The sequence below is a fragment of the Anthonomus grandis genome, chromosome 15 (assembly GCF_022605725.1).
Source record: "Anthonomus grandis grandis chromosome 15, icAntGran1.3, whole genome shotgun sequence".
Lineage (NCBI taxonomy): Eukaryota > Metazoa > Arthropoda > Insecta > Coleoptera > Curculionidae > Anthonomus > Anthonomus grandis.
In genome coordinates this window covers 12,564,898-12,586,457 of record NC_065560.1, presented here as the reverse complement: position 1 = coordinate 12,586,457, position 21,560 = coordinate 12,564,898, and the positions used below count along the sequence as shown (strand labels likewise).

The 21,560-nt window shown below is 31.5% G+C and overlaps 2 protein-coding genes across 4 annotated transcripts in view; one reads left to right on the top strand and one right to left on the bottom strand.

Annotated features, from left to right (window-relative positions):
• The window catches only part of LOC126745019 (AP-1 complex subunit beta-1), a 48,969-nt gene extending 30,177 nt beyond the window's left edge, over positions 1–18,792 (bottom strand). The window contains exons 1-10 of the mRNA XM_050452669.1: positions 18,658–18,792; positions 18,469–18,586; positions 18,225–18,395; positions 11,501–11,681; positions 11,313–11,447; positions 2,391–2,611; positions 2,253–2,330; positions 2,127–2,201; positions 1,950–2,075; positions 1,729–1,892 (exon numbers count right to left, since the gene is read on the bottom strand). Coding sequence (XP_050308626.1) covers positions 1,729–1,892; positions 1,950–2,075; positions 2,127–2,201; positions 2,253–2,330; positions 2,391–2,611; positions 11,313–11,447; positions 11,501–11,681; positions 18,225–18,395; positions 18,469–18,576 — 1,259 coding nt within the window. The 5' untranslated portion in view covers positions 18,577–18,586; positions 18,658–18,792. The remainder of the gene's footprint in view (positions 1–1,728; positions 1,893–1,949; positions 2,076–2,126; positions 2,202–2,252; positions 2,331–2,390; positions 2,612–11,312; positions 11,448–11,500; positions 11,682–18,224; positions 18,396–18,468; positions 18,587–18,657) is intronic.
• A 532-nt stretch (positions 18,793–19,324) lies between these two features.
• Positions 19,325–21,560, top strand: part of LOC126745283 (ubiquitin carboxyl-terminal hydrolase 32) — a 144,466-nt gene continuing 142,230 nt past the window's right edge. For all 3 annotated transcript variants that reach the window (XM_050453050.1, XM_050453048.1, XM_050453049.1), the window contains exon 1: positions 19,325–19,482. In XM_050453050.1, coding sequence (XP_050309007.1) covers positions 19,425–19,482 — 58 coding nt within the window. In that variant the 5' untranslated portion in view covers positions 19,325–19,424. The remainder of the gene's footprint in view (positions 19,483–21,560) is intronic.

Below are 21,560 nucleotides of genomic sequence, written 5' to 3'. Positions count from 1 at the left end.
TTTTATAATAAATTATTAATAAAAGATCATTTATAGTCTGTAGAATTCTTAAATAAGTAAGTATTATATATATTTTTTAATTAATATTGTATATTCCTTGATTAATGGAATAGACAAAGGGAAATTGATCGAAGCCAGTTATGGCAAGGAGACGGAGTTCCTACGAAACAAATATTGGCTCGTATAATAAGGAAAGAACTAAAAAATAATGAAAAGAAAAGGTGATTTTGTTTAACATAGTATATATAAGTACTTTTATTTCAATGAAATTTTGGATTTCAGGATCACAAGCTGTAGGTTTGTGTAATTAGCCAATAAATTATATTTTTCCACAAAAAATCAAGATATTTATCATAAGCCTCATGTAAATAAAAAAGATAACTTGCCTAAATTATTTCATCACTATAGCCAAATTAGAACACTACAAGAGAATTGGAATATTAACAAATAATATAACAAATAACAATATTTGACGTGAATGTCGTGAATCTGTTGAAAAATCTAGCGTAGTTTTATAAGATTTTTCTTCCCAGCTAATAAATAAATAGTTGAATTTTCAAGCAATTTGTAAATATTATATGTATGTACTAAAATATTTTTTCTAGACCGTGATGACTATGATTGAAATGAATTTGTCTTGTGGCTCCGGAATAATAATGAACCGTTTCCAAAAGTCCACAAATATTGGGCAGAGATATATGAGTATGTAATAATAAAATAATAAGTATTGTAGAGCAGTTATTTAAAAAAAAATTAAAATTTATATTTTCAAAATCGGAGTACATCAATGTTTTTTGCAAATAAAAAACTAAATTAAAGATCGTTTAAAACTAGAGGCAAAAAAGAGAGCAAAAAAAAAGGAAAAACTGTTACATTTTGTGAAGTATAATTGTTTTTTAACAGCAATTTATATATTTTTGTTAAATTCTATAGCTATAGAAAATATTTGTAAATGTTAAGGATTTCCTATAATATAATTTAGGTATAAGGGATGAAAAAAAAACCCAAACTTGACCGTAATAAAATGTGATCTAAAACAGATGCCTAAATGTAGCATTGGTTCTTTATCTTTTCTTAAAGCTTTCGTTTTTTTGTATGTTGTCACGTTTAGGGAAAACCTTTGCAGAACCATCAACATCTGGGGGTATAAGGGTTTTTTTAGCAAGGGACGCATCTGCGATGCCTCCTTAAATTTAGTCGTTTTATAGCTTTTGTCAAGAACAGTTTGAGCTTTATTTTGTAAACTCACAACTTGTTTTTTTTCTGGTTTATTAATAAATACATTTTTCGTTTTGGAAGTGCTCTGTGTTTTTTTTATTTGTTGAACATCAACAATATAATCAATAATTTTATTTCGTTAGTGCCCGACAAATAGTAACCATTTGATGTCTAGAGCGTAGCAAAAAAATGTTAAACAGATTTTCCTAGAAGAATATGTTACAAATAGTAAACTTTCTTTTACATAAAATGTGGCATCAAACTCTACAATTTTATTAGAAATTTTTCTACTTTTCGTATGATCCATGATTATTCAATTTTGTACCAGTATCTCCTATATATCAAATTTTTCGATAAATTGTATGTAATTTGTTATCAAATTGCAATACTTCAAATCACAATTTTATAAAGATATTATAATAAGTAAAGAAATGCATCCTTTACTTAGTTTTTAATATATTTCTTTTTTTTTTGGATGAGAACATTATTAATATGGAATGCATTACTTACCTGAAAATATCTTTGATAACCACAATAGCCTCTTGCACCACATAATTCACTTTGGTCTGAATCAAATCGAGCAAAGTAGATACGCATCGTTCAGCAGAAGGTTCGACTTTAATAGCGCATCGACCAATCGCTCTCACGGCTTTTCTTACAAAATCAACGTCAACCTAAGAACAATTGGATATTATTTGTCAAATTCCCAGTTACTACAAATCAAGATTTACCTCAGTTGCATATTCCTTTAGTTCACTCAGTACTTGGGCAATGTTAGCTTGGGAAGCCAGCCGAATCATAATGTCCAGTTTTTCCAGTTTCACATAAATAGGATCATTGTATTTGACGAAAAATACCTAGAAATTACGAAATTATACGGGGAAAGTTATCAAAAGTTAGGTCTTAACCTTCATTTCGTGTTTCAATATATCAGGCTTCTTTTGTACAATCAGATTTATATTTCTCAAAGCCACATATTGAACCTAAAAGAAAATCCATTAAATTTAGACGTTATATTATTTTTTATGCTTTACCTCTGGTTCTGAGCTAAGCAAAGTTACTAGGGGAGGAGCAAGTTTCTTGCTCAATGTGTTGCAAAACTCAACGTCGCCCTAAAATAATAAAAAAAGTGACGTTCTTAAGTTCATGAGAATTAAAAAAAACTTCTTCACCTGCAAAATTTCCATCATTTTAATTAGGACCTTCACAGCAGATAGAACGACAGCGGCATTTGCATGAGCCAATCTAGGTGTGATTCTCTCACAAATACTCTGAGCTTCTCTGTCGTCTCTCGGTGTGTAATTGGAGAGGGAATCCAAAATGAAAACTTGGCCCCATTCAGTGCACTCATTTAAAGCGGTAAGTAATTTGTTTATTGTTGAAGTGCTTAGTTCTGTAAAAAATAAGAGGTGCCTATGAAGTTAATTGCAAAAAATATCAATATCTATTAAGGGTACTTCCGGAAGTGGCTGCTTAGCTTATAGATAGCAATTGTTTGAAAAATATTATTAAGGCTAAAGCTATGAACTTTCAAAAAGCTACATTGCCTAATATTAGTTTGGCAGCCATCAACAGTGAACGTGCTGAGTAGATTCAAGCAAAAATGGTTTTTATGCAAAGCTCTATTTCAATTTTGTATTATTTATTTATTTATTTATTTATTCATCGGTCAACGTATACAAAATTTCTAGTACATATTAGTAGCTAACAGTAATCTTCAGTAATAACTACTTCTAATAAACAATACTTAGCTAAGCTTAACCTAAAGAGTAAGGGCTAGGGTACTATCCCAAAATAATAGCCTTAGCTGAAGACTTAAATGTAATTAAAGAAGTACCGAAAAAGTCAAGATCTCTCCCAAATCTACTCACTGTAGAAGCTATTCTGTTAATAGGACTATTTAGTAGATAGTATGTTCTGCAAAAGGAAATATGGAAAGACTCCTGACCTCGTAAGAGGATACCTGTATAGAGAAAAGGTACAGACACTTTGGACTTCTAACAATACCATTCAGGACTTTAAATGCAAAGTAAACATCAAAGAACTGCCTTTTGGTTGATAAAGAGTTAATACTTAACATAAATTGACAAGGATCATGCGTTTGTCGAAACGGTTAAGATACTTTATACAGATATGATCATTCTAACTTCGCCTATAGAAATTATATATCGCGGTAGGTCTGGCAACGTTGTGACAACATACTCCCAGCAGCGGACCCCGCCGAAGCCCGAAACCCTTTCAGTATTCTTAAGGCGTTCAAGCGGGGATGCACTGCTCTGTGCCAAATTAAAAAAAAAATTGTTTGAGTCTTTGCTGCTGCCTGTCCTAACAGCAAAAAATATACTAAAAACCGACTGCAATAATGTTGTAAATATAAACTAACTAAATATTGGAAAGGAAATAAAAAAAATAATTCAAAATAAAGCAAAAAATCAAGTTCATTCGTGCCTATAAATTTGTTCTTTTAGGTATCCCCAAAGAAAAAAATCATTGAGGGCTAAATCGAGGCTTCTGGCGGGCCATTTAATAGTACCGTTTCCACTGATTGTTCGATTAGGGAAAGATATTTCGAGAAATTGACGTACCACTAATGTGTTATGAGCGGGACAACCATCCTGTTGAAACCAAACTTGTTCTAAATTGATATTGAGCCCTCGAGTAGCAGGAAGAACTTCATCCCTCAAAAGATTAAGGTATTTGTTGGCATTAAGGTTTCGATCGATAAAAAAAGGGCCTATAATTGAATTATCTAAAATGCGAGCCCATACATTAACCTTTTGAGTGTATTGTGTACGTGTTGGTATGCTTATGTGCTTATTTTCCCTCGAATAACCCACTGTAATGGACGGATTATGTTTACCACAAATAGAGAAAGAGGACTCGTCTGAAAACAAAATGTTACTAATAAACATTTCGTCCCGATTTGCCCTTTCCAATACTTCATGACAAAATTCTATCCATCTCTCATGTTCCTGTGGAAGAATTTTTTTTTGGTTTTTTTGCAACTTATAGCATTTATTTCTTTGTAAAATTCTTCTAACCCTTAAAGGCTCAATATCCGTTTCTTTGGCAATGGTTGTACTATTGCAAGGAAAGTTGATTTCAGCAACAGCACAAACATTAACCTCTCGAAGCTCCCTTTTTTTGCCAAGTGGTCTAACAACAGGTGGTTGCTCATTTGCGTAGCATTTCCTGCAATTTTGCAAGCACCCAAAGGTTTCAAACCTATGGATAATTGCAAAAATTGTGCTGCGTATGGAAATGGGCCGATTTTCGAACGTGAATGCAATTCTGCCTGATATTTCATCGACAGAACTGCCGGCCTAATACCGCTTAATAATTTGCTTTTTTTTCCTCAAGAGAACACATTTTACAAGAAAATAGCGAGCGGTTTTAAATTTAATCTTTGCTGATTAAGCAGGAAGCTAGGAATAAAAATAACGTTAAACGTTTAAAATGCAATCTCATATTGGCGGAGCAGTGTGGTGGGGATAAGAATAGTCTCGTTTTTCGATGAGCGAGCGGAGAGCCGTGCGGCAGAAATATCAGTGTTGCCAAAAGTATTAATTTGGAAGCGGCATGTATTGTTCCCTCTGTCTGTCTTATGCGTACTCCGTAATATGTCCCCACTCGCTTACGCTCATAGACTATTTCCTATAGGCGAAGTTTGAATGATTATATCTGTATATAATCAGAGTTCAAAATAAAGGCTTTTACTGCTTTTTTAAACTTTGCTCTAAAGTGCATTATTTTCTTTATATCGGTAGAAGGTAAATTAAATATTTTAGGTGTCATTTAAAAAATGTACTTTTTTAAATTGCACCTATTAGATTTTTTGATATTTCAGCTGCTATTTGTCTTATCTGTCTAGTTTCGTACATCTTTTTGTTAAACAATTTTTATTTTGTTAAGGGTACTTTGAAACATAGCATAAGAGACTGTTTGTATTAAGTTGCCCTACCCTAAGAACATTAAACTCTTGAAATAATAAATCTGTAGGGTACATGCGGTTTTTATTTAAAATGATTTTTATACATCATTTCTGTGCTTTTTCCACGCTACTTAATGCAGTTTCATAACTGCTTCCCCATGCTTTTATGCCATATTGAAGAATAGACTCAAATAAGCTCTAGTATATACTCAATATAGTCTTTAAAATACTTTTGTATTTCATATAAGACCTTAATTTCTTTAAAATAAATATGATTTTCTGTAGTTTGGTACTTATATATTTTTATTTTGATTGCGGCTAAAAAGAGTTTATGTACACATGAAATTGGTATCCCACTTGTTGATGTGGATATTTATCAGATCTATTTGACTTTTACACATACCATCTCCATCTCCACTTCAAGCCTATTTAAGCCATTGTGAATCCGTTGAACATGTATATAGTAGATATTCAAGTAGTTTGTTTGTCTTGGCAGGTGTTTACAATTTACCACATGCTAGATGGGAGAATGATGATCTTGGTTTGGTGGTTGTCTGAAGAATGACAGAGAGTCTGTGCTTTCTCTGGCCAATGCTTTAGCTTCTATAACTTTTTTCATGTAAATGGGGTTTTAAATACCAACGGGGTTGCCTTGGATCTTGTATTTAGTAGCTCAGATTTAATTAGTGTCGAACGTGCAATAGACAAGATTTTTGAGAATAGTTGCACCGTACAGCAATTAGTTTTGACCTTTGCTGTACAGAAAATTCTTATGATATGATATATGAGGAATATTTTTATGGTTTTGGTAAGGGAGATTACATAGCAATTAACGATTGTCTTGCTGGGATAGACTGGAATCAATTGTTTTTTGGGAGAGACATCTATTGATGTCATAGTTTCAATTTTCTATAATGTGATCTACTCCTCAATGGAAAGGTTTATTCCTCTAAAGAAGTACAAAAGTTCTTCTTTTCCATGTTGGTTTTCTTCAGAGCTTCGAAGTTTGATCATAAGAAAGAAACAAATTCACAAAAAGTTTAAAATTAGTGGTCGACAGCAGGAATATGATGAATTTGTATTTTTGAGACATCAATGTGAGTACTTAAGAGAGTTGTGCTATCAACAATATATTAATAAGGTGGAAATGAATCTCGCTAGCAATCCGAGGAACTTCTGGTCATATATTCGAAATAAAAGAACTGGTTTTAGCCTTCCCTCCAGAGTCCAGAATGACATACAATAACAGGATTAGTATGAATATCTCGGATACTGCGGATATGTTTGCAAAATACTTTTCATCCGTCTATTCGGATGAGCAAGTCAATGACATACCATCTTTTGATTTTGATAAATCAATTTGTCTGAGCAATTTAACTCTGTCAACGCAGGATGTTTATGAGGTTATTACTTCCTCTAAGAATAAGCTCTGCACTGGACCACATGGGATTCCGGCATTCTTCCTAAAGAAATGTGTTTGTGTTCTTACGAAACCAATACTGTTTATTTTTAACAAATCTCTAGGTACTGGTTCTTATCCCACTCTCTGGACGAGAAGTTTTCTAAAATCCATTTTTAAATCTGGTAGTAGACATGAAATTTCCAATTATCGGGGTGTGTGTAACCAATCTGAGTTGCCAAAGCTGCTTAACTGCCTGGTCAGTCATAGGATTGCCTGGAGTTTTAAATCTTTATTTAATCCTGAGCAATTTGGATTTATAAAAGGCAGATCTACTGATGCTAATTTGGTGCTGTATGTCAACTACCTCTACCTTTGCTTGGAGAAGGGACTTCAGGTTGACTCAATATATACAGATTTTTCTAAGGCTTTTGATAGGGTTAACCATGGGGTACTCTTGCAGAAGCTTAGGGCTTTAGGTATTTTGTTTTTGGCTTTGTTTACTTTTAGATTACTTTATTGCTCTCTTGTTAGGCCGATCTTGGAGTATGGCTCAATTGTGTGGTCCCCGTCATATAACTGCTACATTGAGCAGATTGAAACAACTCAAAATAAATTTTTAAGGGTGGCTGCTTTTAGATGTGGTTACAGGAGACAGGAGTATTACTATCAGTGGGTCAGGGATAACCTGAACTTACCTACATTAGAGTCACGAAGAACATTACTTGACTTATGTTTTATGCATAAGGTTTTAAATGCTACTATAGATTGTCCCGAGTTATTGTCTCTTTTTAAGCTTAGGGTGCCTTCCAGATTGAATAGACAATCAGAAATATTTTCAGTCCCATTCCACCATACCAATTATGGTATTAATAAGCCAATTACACGAATAGCTCGAAGTACTAATGGTCAGTCAGGACAGATAAGCTTTTTTGACTCTAGGATTACATCTTTTAAGGGGCAGTTAAAGAATATTATTTCATAGGGGCTTTAATTAATTAACTCATCTACACCTTTCATTGATTTATAGTTTAGTATCTGAATATATATGTTTGTATGGGTATGCTATGTAACACTTTTGTAAATGGATTCCGTAAATAAATAAATAAATTTCCTGTGTGGTATTAAAAATGCATTTGGCCTTTTTAATAATAAAACCAAAATATTTTATTTTCTGGACCATTTCAACGTAATTAACGCATTTGCATGGTAGCGTTTTTATACAAGCATCTTCATGTACTATTATTAAGTTTCCCAACTGGGGTTTTGATCAAGAATCTATGTGGAATGGTAGGACTTTTAATTTCCAGTTAGACTTAAGACATTCAGGTCTAAGCAATTTTTAATCCATTTTGAGGTCTTTTGGAATTTAATCTTAAATTTTTCCCAAGGGTTGCCATATATGAGACACACACTGTCGTCTGCAAAAGAAACAATTTCAAAATCCTCCTAATGATCCAGAAAATCATTCAAGGACAGAATGAACAACAGCGGACCTAAAACAGTTGCTTGGAGGACTTCATATTCCACAATACTTTGTGAGTTTTCACTAGTACCAATAGTAACTCTTTGGTTACGATCTTTAAGGTAACTCAACAGCTGTAATACTATATGGAGCGGAATCTTGGACTATAAAGGCAAACAAGATTGCCTTCTTGGGAAATGCCAATTGGGAGAAAACAGATGTTGTGGGCAAGGAACATCAGACAATTAGGTCCGGTCAACTGAGGTCCGGTCCACCTAAGGCGATAAAAGAGCGTATCAGTATGATAAGAAACAGAAATCAATTCCAACATATAGTTGCCAACATCATAGCCTTCTACTTATTTTAAGACAGTGTCTGATTCCACAGTTGAGTGACTCCGATGTCCAGCTTTCTTACGAACGTTTTGGAGGTCTTCCTGGTGGTCTGCGATTGGTTGGTTTCTCTTCTTTTGCGACTTTAGCTAGTCGATTGTAAGGCATCTTGTCGACATGATCTCTCCAGGCTCTTTTTCTTGTTCTAGACCATCTTATAACATCTTGTATGCCACATTGGGATCTGATGTCGCTGTTTCTTACTCTGTTTCTAAGAGTCTTTTCTATAATTGACCTTGGTGTCTTCATTTCCGTTGTTCTGAGCAGTTGCTTAGTCGCGGCTGTTTCTGCTCGTGTTTCTGTAGCGTAGGTCATGAATAGGTCGTACACATGTCTTGACAAGACATGACATTGACACAAGTCTTGCTTCTGATACTTATACATTTATTCCTGCATATTAGATATCGGAGGTATCCTGATACCCTAGCTGCCGCCATTATGGTTTGTGCTCGAACTTCTTCCTTCAGGTTTCTATTACTTGTGATATTAACACGTAGGTATTTAAAGGGCATGATCTGTTCTACGCTTATATTGTAGATTGCTAACTTGCACCTTCTCGGTTCTCTTGATATTGTCAAAGACTTCGTTTTCTGGACAGAAATCACCATGTTTACTTCCTTTGCGATTGTTTCGAATCTATAAAGTAATCTTTGCAAATTGTCGTCATCTTCTGATATTATCACTGCGTCGTCAACGCAGCAGCAAATTATTTTAAATTCTTTCATACCGATTTTCTATCCTAATATTAATAATAATAATAATAATAATAATATACTTTATTTACCAACAAAATCGTATCAAGGACGACAAAGCAACGTCATACAAAGGAGGATCTAGCTCCCATAGGATACATTAATTTTGCTTATCTAGAACTCATAGAGGCACTAGCCTTATATAAATAAAGTAACAAAATTCAAAATAAATATTCTAAATATCTAACATAAGTTACAATTATTATCTAAAAGTAAAATTATAAAAACATTTAACCTGCAACCAGTGGTAAACAGCTTTTTTAAATTGGACTGTAATAAATTGAAGGCGGAGATCGCTTCTATGTCGTGTAATCATAGTCACATCCTCAGCGTACATTGCCCTATTCTCAACAAACAAATGATTGTCTTTTTTAACGAATAACACCAAGGAATAAAAGTATAAGGAGGGAAGGGTGAGTATTTTTAGTTTGCTGAAGTAAGGTCTACAGGAAGTTCTGTAGGTCAGGCCCAATAAACAACGAATGATACGCTTTTGCATTCTAAATATATCTAGAGCTCCTCATGCTGATTCCTAGAAACAAATACCATATTGTAAGATCGACTGTACCTGTCCGAAATAAAATAGGCGAAGAGATACCTCAGACACTACATCCCTTAATCTTCTAATTAATCCGCACAAGCTAGCTAGTCTGGAATAAAGGTTTTTAGTATGTTTCTCCTAATTTAAATTGGGGTCAATGTGTATTCCTAAGAATTTAATACTATTGGCTGCAGGAATTGACTGCCCACCAGACCACACAAGTAGAGATTCTGAGACAACAGTGGCCTTCGAAAAATTAATCAACCCCGTTTTACTCGAGTTCAAAAACAACTTACTGTCCAGGCACGAGGTCCTCATGCGCTCCACTGCGGTTGTGCAGCCCCGTGAAAGATCTGCCACTGTCCTCCTGGCAACTATAACTGATGTGTCGTCGGCGAATTGACAAATCATATCAGAAGGGAACAGCTCAGGCAAACCATTGACATATAATAGGAAGAGCACAGGTTCCAAGATTGAACCCTGAGGCACACCTTTTCCTATAATTTGAGGGCGGGAAAACGTTGGTGAGCCGGAATGTGTCACACAAACTATTTGTTCTCTTTGCTCTAGATATGAACTGAGTAATTTAGATGCTGCACCCCTGATGCCATACCGTTCCAGGATGTCCAGCAGTAAAGAATGGTCAATCGTGTCAAACGCCTTAGACAAATCGAAGTACAGTCCAGCTACACTGGCCCTTCTCTCAAGATTCTCCATGATATATTGTATTGCACTATGAACGAATCCGTATTGGTGTTTATTTATTATTTGATGGTGAGTTAAATAATTCTAATATTAATAAATAGTGGTTATTTGAAAAATATTATAAAGACTGAAGCTATGAACCTTAAGTTTGAAGTTTCAAAAAGCAATGTTGCCTAGTATTAGTTTGGTATTTAAGTCAAGTATAAATAATAAGACTGTCAAAACGCTAACAAGTATATATTTCTATGTATCTATGCTACTTTTAATTTTCTCCCGAAGATGCTAAGATATACACTGTTGGTGAAACACCTGTCGAGAGTAAAAATAAAGAGTTTTGGTTAGTGGTAAAACTGTCTCATAATTTAAATTAAAAATGAAATTTAAAGATAAGGAAGCTTTGAATTTTCTGAATTGGTGACTATATCTAGACTCCTCTTTTCACAATACAATCCAATTAGTTCAGGATATAAAATAATTTGTAAATCTAGCTTTACTAAAACTTTAGTTAAATTATCATTATCTTCATTTTTTATAAAATCCTTTTTAAAAATGTAAACCCAATTCAATTTTTACATACACGAATCATAAAGAATCTATTGTCAATTACCCAAATTCTAAATTGTAAGTACTTGAATCCAAATTAAATAAATTTAAGAAAACTAGTTTTAATTTGTGCGTTTTTTTTTCTTTTATTAAATTTCATTATATTTGTTTAACCAATTTAAAAAATATGTCTTAATTTTTAATATACAAATTAACTTTTATGGTTACATTTAATGACCTAAAGAAACTATAATATATTGGACAAAATGGTGGCCAATCTAAAGAAATCTAGACTTTTGTATTTATTGATCTCTAAACACATTGAATCAACCACTTTGACTGCAAAAACATAAATATTCCACTTACCAACCAAAGGTTGCCCTGTTGGGCTGCTCTCATTAATTTCTGACAAAGCGGCCACCGCATTTGCCACTACCATTGGGTTTGAGTCACTTAGCAGTTCCTTAAGTTGCTCTAAAAATCCTTGATCCTCAACTAGACCTGTAATATATAATTATGATTACAGAAATACTGCAACACTGATAATCACATACCTGAGGAAATGTCATACAACTTTGCCACACAAACTGCAGCAGTTTTTCTAACATAAGGATCCTCATCTTTTAGGCATTTTCTCAGAGGTTCACATAAATATTCTGTGATTTTATCAACTCTGATACAACCCATTGTTCTTACTGCTAAAGCTCTGATTAATGGGTTTGGATCTTCACAGTCCTAAAAAATACATAGTAACTGCTAGAATCCACATGAAACTTGCAAAATTGTATAGTTTGCATATATAATAATGGATGTAATATAAATCTAAATTTATTTATTTCACAAGCAATTTCAAAAAAACTATATAGCCTATTTTGTATACATTATACCTGGTAATGTGATAGAGAAAAGAAAATCAACTAAAAGGTTTAAGGTAATTTTATTCAAAAGTCTTGAGTAAAATGATATGGAGGAGAATTGCTTTAAATCATCTTATGAGATATTAATTATCAATTTGTAAAGCATTGATTAAAAGGTAGTTAAAAATAAAATTTTGGGCCATTGATTGCCCTCTTCCCTACAAGATATCCAGAGATAATGTATTTTTATTTATAACATTATGGAAATCCCCATTTTAGTTAAAGAATATCTTTAACTAAATCAGTAACTGAGAATCAGTAACACATGAAGCATTGCTCAGTACAGAAAAACATTACACGTAAGAATTAATTATTAAAAAAAAAATTTTTTTAAAAAGCTTCACATTCAAGTGTTATCATCCTAACCAACAAAGTTTAGATTTGAACAAAATTGTTGACCCTATAGTTTACTCTACTTTCCTTTTTTTATGTCAAGAAGATCTTTGAAAAATATAACTTATTTTTGTAGTTTTTCAATTGGATAATTACATACATATATAGCCAAGCAACCTCAAAAAATCAAAACCACCCAGTAGGTTTTTATGAACTTATAATTATTCTAACTCTTAGTGTATGAATTTTTTTATCCTTTTCAGTCTTCAAAGATATGCGCAAGTAATAGCTAAGTTGGGATACTGTGAGTGTTGTCAGCAGGCTTTTGTAAAATTTTTGGAATCTTAACATTTTCCTCTGTATATCCTGCAGTGTCTTGTGTGTGCCAGAGATAATCTCTCATTGTCCACTAATAATAGTAATCACAATTATCAGACCAGGCATGGGAATGATATATTGCCTAACTTTCATCGGCTCTTGAGAACCAGGCTTGAGAGGAGGCACCAGTTAACTACTGCTTTAAGTTCTTTAATGTGCTTTTTTATCACATTAGGTGTTTAATTTGTTTGATTATCCTGACATTCTTCGTTATCTCCCCTTTGCCATTAACAGATTAAATTCTCATAATTCCAGAATATTTTACTTAGGGTATCCACATACAAACCTTTACAAAAACTCCATATATAAACTGCTATTATTTTAATTTATACTCTTCAGATATAGATATTGATTCACCTAGCCTCAATTAATTTAGAACACTCGTCACAAATAAACTTAAATCCACATAACAACTTGTTTCTCTGGTTTTTGTCTCTTAAACATGCAATTCTAATCATTGTTACCTTATTATTTTGTTATGTAGATGTCAGATATGACTTAGTTGGTACTTTAGTGTTTGGTGTTTTTTTCTATTAACTTAGTTATACTTTATATTACTTAGTATTTAGGTTGGTATCTATAAGTAGCTTTTGGCTGTTGATACTGTGATTAAATAAATAAATAAATAAATAAATGAAGCAAAATTTAAGGCTACTTTAAAAAAATACCTAATAATAAAGAGCTTCTATTATATTCAGGAATACCTACGCAATGATTTTATTATGTAGATGATTTTGATATGTAGTTGTGATATATTGTGTGAACTATTTCTTTCTGTATTTTATCTCTGGTAATTTGCATCAGTTTTGTGATATTGAAATTTGCATACCTACTGCCTTTTTTTAAAATTTTATTGTAATTTAAGAAAAAATTTGTTACTCTTTGACATGTAAAAGCACATTATTGTGTAATATTACTTGAATTTAGCAATACTTCTAACAAAAAAAACTTTTAATAGCCAATATAACTATAAAAAGATAGACTTTTTAAAACTTTACAGATTGTTTGTAAATGTAAACTGGGAAGAGCAAAAAGCAGTTCTGATGTAAACCAAGTAACAAATATTTTTTACAAAAAAATATATGATATTTTGGATAAATGTGAACCAATGGCACGTGAATGTAGAAAGGATAACCTACCGTGGTTTACTAAAGAAATAATTTTAAATTTAAAAAAGAAAGGAAAGATTGAGAAAAAAATACAACAAATCTAATAGTCTTGCAGATAGAGCAAATTTCATTTATATCAGAAGTAAAGTAAGAAGTGACATTCAAATTGCATATTAAAAATACATAGAGGAGGTAGAAACAAAAATAGCTAGCGACCCTAGTAACTTCTGGAGGTACACAAGTTCAACAAAGTCAGGTACTTATTCATCCAATACACCAATGTTATACAGAGACCAGGAAATAATCGAGAACAGGGATATCGCTGATGCTTTTGCCTCGCATTTTTCTAGTATTGTTCAATCAGATCCCTCTGGCTACAACCTGGATTTTACTCCGGCGGTTCCTCTGACAAATGCGACTTTGTGTGTAAAGGGCATTATTATGGAAGATATTAGTGTCACCGTAAAAAAATTAAAACCTAAAAAATCGGTCGGGCCAGATAGATAAGATACCACCCTATATCTTTAAAGCATGTATTGATTTTCTAATTGAGCCCTTATTAATAATATTTAACCTAATATTGGAAAAAAAATGTATCCAGATTTATGGAAAACCTCAAAAATAGCTCCTATATTTAAAAGTGGTGACAAGGTTGATATTTATATAACAAAATTTATAATCATATAATCTGTGTTATCACTGAAAAACAGCACGGTTTTATGAATAAGAGGTCAACAGTCACAAATTTAACCACATTTTTGCAGAAGCTGAATGGCGTGGTTGACTCTAACGGACAGCACCGAACATAAACTAGAATAGAAGGATCACTCTAAGCGCCGCCCAAAATGTTGTCTTTCTCACTCGCTTTCTGATGCTACTCTTTTTTGCTGCCCGGTGGCGAATTTAGGTCTCATTCGGCCCGTCGATGTTTATTCGTGTTCGCGTACAGGCTTACTTATCGCATAAAACTTTTGGTGGTTAGTATACAGGGGCGTCTTCAATATTAGAACTATAATAGCGTTGTACGGAAATTTTGGACTTTAAAAATTACATAATTTACTGCTGTGACTAATGCATATTATTTAGTTTATGATTAAATAATAGAGTACTGTTGGATAAAAATAAATATTTTTTTCATTGGTTCTTAAAACTCGAGCTATGAAATATTAAATATATGGTGTCATATATTTTATTATGACACCATAACTCTTCTATATTTAGAGTGTCCGCCGCCTTTTTTTATTGGAAAGACTACCCGACTCAATACAGTGAATAGTAAAAACAATACGAAGTCTCAACTCAGAGCTAATCACAATTCTCTTGTTGGTACAGGCTGAAATATCACTAAACATTGTGTTCAAGATAAGAATAAACATCATGGGAATCTCTGTAATGGCAAATAATACCAGGTTATATAAATGGAGGAAAGTCTATATACAATTTTTTTAAATAAAAATGGATGAGTTCACAGAAAAAAATACACGCTTTTCTTCAGTATTTCTTAAATATCTCGGAAAATTAAGATCCTACAAAAAAATCTAATAAACAAAAGTTGGTTTAAAAATAAAAGATTGGCTTTTGTTTGATTTATCTAGGTGCTATAGGCGCCGAGATACAACTGTGTGAACATAACCCCTTTTTTTAGATAACAAAATATAATGACGTAAAATAATAACTTGAAATAATTTTAAAAAATCACGTTTTTTAGACAAATATCTAGCACGTTTTTTCAAGTATGTACTATCAAAAACTTTAAAAATAAACTTGATTGTAAGTCATTAGCATAAAAATTAAAAAAGTTAGGAATAAAACAAAAATAATTGCAGTTTTTAAAAAAAATTTCATAAAAAATTATATATTTATTTCAAAAATTAAAGCGTAGCCTTCTACAATGGACTTATATATAGGTACCAATAATATGTTCAAAAAGTATTAGCGATTTAGAGTACATATTTTTTTTAAATCGTGATTTTAATCTAAAAAAATGCAAAATTTTTGGTAATATTCTGTTATTAGTGGTGGTTTTTAATAGTGAAAGCTATCCGATTTATTAATAGTTGCATTGCAATCATTTAAAAGATATAAATTTTAGCCACTTAACTGTCTAACCATACTTAAAACTGCATTTCTTTCGTCATTAAGGGTGATTTTTAAGGGTTTAAGTTTCAAAATATTGATGTGTACTATAATCCCCAATGTAAAACTATATTTATTTTGCATATTTATATGAATTCTAGGTTGTAAAACACGTATTTTCGTTTTATTTTAATTTTAGTGGTTTGTTCTTTCATCCCCTATTTTAAAAGCAAATAATTAGGCATTTAATAATAATTTTTTTTCAATTTTGTGGGTTTGTTGGTTCACCTCCTAATTTAAAAGCAAATAATTTAATTAGTTTAATTTAATTAGTAAAGGCATTTAATAAGTTTTTTTTATTTAACTGCCTTTTTATATTTCACTGTTACCGAGTTCCATATGCTGAGTGTTGTTATCACATTATTATGTAAATTTTATTAAATATTTAAAAAATGGGTATATTAACGAAGTTATTATTAATCAAGTGTATGTAATATTAGGTAGGTAGTTTTTTGGTCAGTTGAGAAAAGAGCGTGAAAGGAACGTAAAGCTAAGATTCGGTTGTGTACATTCTAATAAACTTAATTTTAAAGCTATCTACAAAGTGTTTTTTATACAGTTATTTGTTCAAAAGATATACTTAATAATATTCTTTCAATTTCATTTTAACAATAATACAAAGTGCCTTTAATTTCAAAAAATTCCATATATTACACGCCGCCCGCCGCGATGTACGAAAATATTCCTTATTAAAAATGTTTCAAACACCCCCCGTATCGTAAAGGATTGCCGCCGAAACTAAATAATGATTTACGACCGCGTAAAAAAAGTCGGCACTGTTTAGAAGTCCCTACTTCAAACGGCCGCAAGAGAGTGAACCTACTGTCTTGTTCTTTATACTTTGCGGACAGGTAGATGTTATATATACCAATTTTTTTAAAGCATTCGATAGAGTCAACCACAACATTTTGTTAAGAAAGCTAGATTGGTTTGATCTTCTTCAGTTGCTTGCTTCATTCTTGCAATCAAGGATACAGTATGTAGTATATAGAGGGTGTACATCTCGAAGTTTTGTCACTTTGTCAAGGGTGCCTCAGGGGTCTAACTTAGTCTAACTAAGTCTTATCAACGATCTACCATTGTGCGTAAAATATTGTGATGGTGAAATATTTGCCGATGATTTTAAATTTTATAGAGCAATTAATAGTATTAAGGACTGAGAACTCCTTCAGCATGACCTGAATAGAGTAATACTTTGGGCAAAACAAAACAAATCATCTTTTAATGTTGAAAAGTGTATTACAGTAAATTTTACCAGAAAAAAAGTGCCAATTAATTACAATAATTATAAAATGGGTACTAATATCTTAAAATGTAAAACAGAAATAAAAGACTTGGGAGTAGTTTTCGACAATAAGTTGCATTTCAATGCTCATATTAACACAGTTGTTAATAAGGCATTTAAGATTTTAGGATTTATAATTCATTTTGCCTGTAATAAACTAATTTAAAGACCATTACTACTCTTTATAATGTCTATGTTTGCAGCATATTGGAATATGCCTCGATTGTTTGGTGTCCATTCTATTTGGTTTATGAACAAATGTTGGAAAAAGTTCAAAAAAGGTTTTTGCGGAATTTGTACTATAAAAAACATGGTGTGTATCTGATGGATATATCTTATGAAAATCTTTTGACAGAATTTCATTTAAAAAACTTACTTCCAGAGGAACTGCTGCCTGCTGGTTGTTTACACATAAAATCCTTCATAATAATATAGATTGTTCATTTCTTCTTGAAAAACTGCGGTTAACAGTAAATATTCGTAATAATAGAGATTTAGGAACTTTTTATATAAAAAAAAGAAATACCTATTTAGGTAAAAAGTCTCCAATTTTTTGAATGTCCAGAATTGCCGCCAACCTACTATTTCATATTGACATATTTTACGAATGATTTGGGAAGTTTAAAAAAAATATATCTAATCAAGAATATTTTTAAGTTTTTTCTTAAGTTACCAAATGGATTTGGTTATGGTTATGGTTTGATTTTATTATGGATTTGATGAGACCGTGACTTTGTGATTTTACCTTTGTTTTGTTACCAATTGTGTTATCTGGGGGGCAAAGAATCTATTTTTTTTAAATTTTGTAATATGTAGTGCTTATTAGTCATTAAGGACCAATTATTGCAATCATTTAATAGACTTTGTGTCTGTAGATTTCATAAATAAATATTATAAGTAAATATTTGATTTAAGACTGCTGGTAAGTGATTTATTCATCTGTGACTTTTATAAGATTATTACTTCAGGTTTATATATCATCACGTGTGACCAATGTAGTAATTCTAGCCACATTGGTAATGCAGTATTTCTAAACCTTAAGTTGTAGACACTAATAGATATACATTATAAGCACCTATAACTACATGGTGCGTCAGTAATATTGTATTCAAAAACTTACCTTCACAAATGTGTTAACTGCCATAATAGCCATATCAGGTTGAGATTTTGCATAGTTCATTAGATACAAGTAGACTAGCTTTTTCAGTTCCAAATTATCAGTTTGCATACAATTTACAACATCAGGAAATAGAGCAGAGACATCTTTCCCCACAGTCATCGAGGCAATCACCTAAGGAAATGAAAATGTAAGTTTCCAATTAACTCAAACAAACATGAATGAGAGGTAGATCTGATATTCTTACCTTTTTAACAGCCTCCTTTTTCTTCTCTTTTTTGTCATTATTAAGCTCAGATTTTAGTTCAAAAATCTCTCCTTTTTTAGTGGTGGTGAAATACTTTGAGTCAGTCATTTTGGACTACCTAAAATTATCAAGAGATAGTGACATCAGTATTATTATTCTCTATAGGTCCTGCTTAAACACAAATCTTACCGTATTTTCGGATATTTTTTTAAAATAATAATGTACTGTTACAGGATAACAGGAAAACCGCCTCCCAAAAATATTTTGGTTTTCGGGAATTTTTGACGTTTATATGTGTCAAAACGTCAAGATGACGTTTACAAAAGGCAAGCGGTAAATGGCGACATCTAGAGATCTTTACACAAATCAACCAACAACAATGACAACTAATGACTCTAGAAAAAGCGAAAGAGAGTAAAAAATAAAAATGATAAGACCAATATAAAACCAGAGAAAAAAAATTAATAAATGAATTTACCAAGATAAACAAAATTTTAACGTTAAATCTATAACGATACTATGTACTTTCAACGTTAAGTCTTTGATAATCGATTTAATCTTCGTTATCAAAAATAATATAAGAAAGTAGACATTAAGACATTAATATCATAAACAACAAAACAAGTATTTCATCACGGTAGTCTCTACTCTGCAGTCTTTATAAAATTCATAATATGAGCAAGGCATATAATATTATATGCCTTTATGGTCGCACCATCTATCGTACAAAAATGTACGATAATTTCGAATAATATCCCAGACAATAATTCTTGACGGGTCATCTGGCAACACTGTTGGTATCCTTGCATTAAGTTTACATTGACAGATGACAGACAGGATCGCGACAACTTCGGGCCAGTGTTTATTTATGGCTGTCATAATATAGAGTGGTTGAGTAATTTGTGTAATCGTTATTTGTTTATAAAAATGGCAAAAGACTGTGTAAAAATCTAAGAATGGGTGCAAAAGATTCAAAAAGGAGTTGTTTAAGCTATGAGGATGCAGTCAAACGGAGTAAGTGGCTTTTAATCACAGAAAGTGTACAGTGGCCGTCCAATATTCCCTATCACATGATTGATAAATGCAAAGGTTTGCCAGAACATAAATACCATTATGATAATTCGTAATGTGTATAATGTTATTTAAATGTCCCCGGGCGACGGAAATAATTGAATTCCACCGTTTATAACAATTTCCGTCTTATTGGTAGGTTTATTAAAGAACAAAATTCCCTGTTAATTTCTCATTAGGTCACCTTATTATTTAATTTAATTGATGTATAACATTGGTTTATGCTTGATAATGCTCTTATTACTTAAGTGCTGTTACGCTCTTTCATGTGCGTATTACGGAGCGCAATAATACACATTTTATAAATTCCTTTAATGACTTTTTATGTCAAGCTTGTTGGTTGCTGTAAGGAGGCAATTTTTCATGAAAGGCATGTTAATCGCACAGTAATGGGTACTTATTTTTTCATTGTCAGGTTATTAATGAATTGAAATGTAATAATACATTAGTATTTCATCCATTAGTAATTAATTACCTTGCAAATAAACAGATGAGATATTGAATTTTATTTTAATATTTTTAAACTTTAGATAATTATATAAGTTGCTTTTAAACGAGATTTAAATTTTTAGTAAAATTATTTGGATAAGGTGCATATGGATGTACTATAATTCTTGACACCAAAAATGAGTGCAATTTTTGTCAGCATTACTTCCTGTATTACACATAGAATAACAAAAATGTTCAGGCTTAAAACATTCAAATACATATTATATCTTTTTATTATTTACTAAGTTGGTACAATCAAAAGTGTTTGTCTATTTTGAAATAAAGGAAAGTTTAAAAACAATAAATGACAAAGATGAATTATTATTATTACACAGAAATTTTCTTTAAAATATTTTGAAATATGGTACCATTTTATTGTTCTTGTAGCATCACGAGCCTTCATGTTTCGTTTATTCAAAGCATCTTAAACAAAAAAAATTTAATTGTAGTGTATAAGGCCCTTGTTGAACCATTGCTTAGGTATGGTATGTTGGTGTGGGGTGGTATGTACAGTATGAATATGGAACAGTTAAGGGTTATACAAAATTACATAATTAAAATCATTTTTAAAAAACCAAAACTCTACCCTCCTTACATGTTATACTCAAAAGAAATATCTAATATTAGAACACTATATGTAATAGAAGTTTGTAATTATGTCCATTTAAATAATAAATTTAGTTGCAACATCATATCACATAACTATCCTACAAGAGGTAGATCAGACCAACTACATAACTCTATCTTATGTAAAAATACTATGGAACAACATATTGTAGATTATTTAGGGCCGAAACTTTACAATTTGTTACCTCACAATATAAGAACTATAGAAATCATGGGTACATTTAAGAAGAAATCTAAAGAATACATCTTATGTAACATCTTAAATTTTTTAGAAAATTTTTCAATAATAATTAAAAACAATGTACCATAAATCAAAATTAAGTTTATCTTATATTTTTTAATTTATTAATTTATTAAGCGTGTTAGAAGTAACTAGAGCGTTTAGAAAATGAGGTAATTGTTGTAATTTTTAGAGTATTTGTTGTATTTTTCAAGCACATACAGGTACTGCATACCTAGGTGCTAATATTTATATAGATTTTATATTTTGTTAAAATTGTGAATTACTTTATGTTTCTGTTTAAATATTAAATAAAAATTAAAAAAATCTAAGCATCTATTTATAAAACAGGACAAGTTCCACTTAGTTAAAATCAGTTATTACCCCTATTTACAAATTAGGACTAAAACATGTTATTGGCAATTACTGGCATGTTTTGCTGAAAGTTTTAAAAAAACCAATAATTAGGCATAATATATTAGATAAAAAATATGGGTTTTTACCAGCTCATAGTACTTCATGTGCTTTATGCAAACATATTTTAACTTTAACCTTTATTGCTTTATTAAGTACAGTCTATAATTAAAATTTAAAAGAAAAGTTACTATAACAAAAAACACAATATAATTATTAATTAAAATCAGTCTTATATGCCAAAAAGTAAACTAAGTAAAACATTTTAACA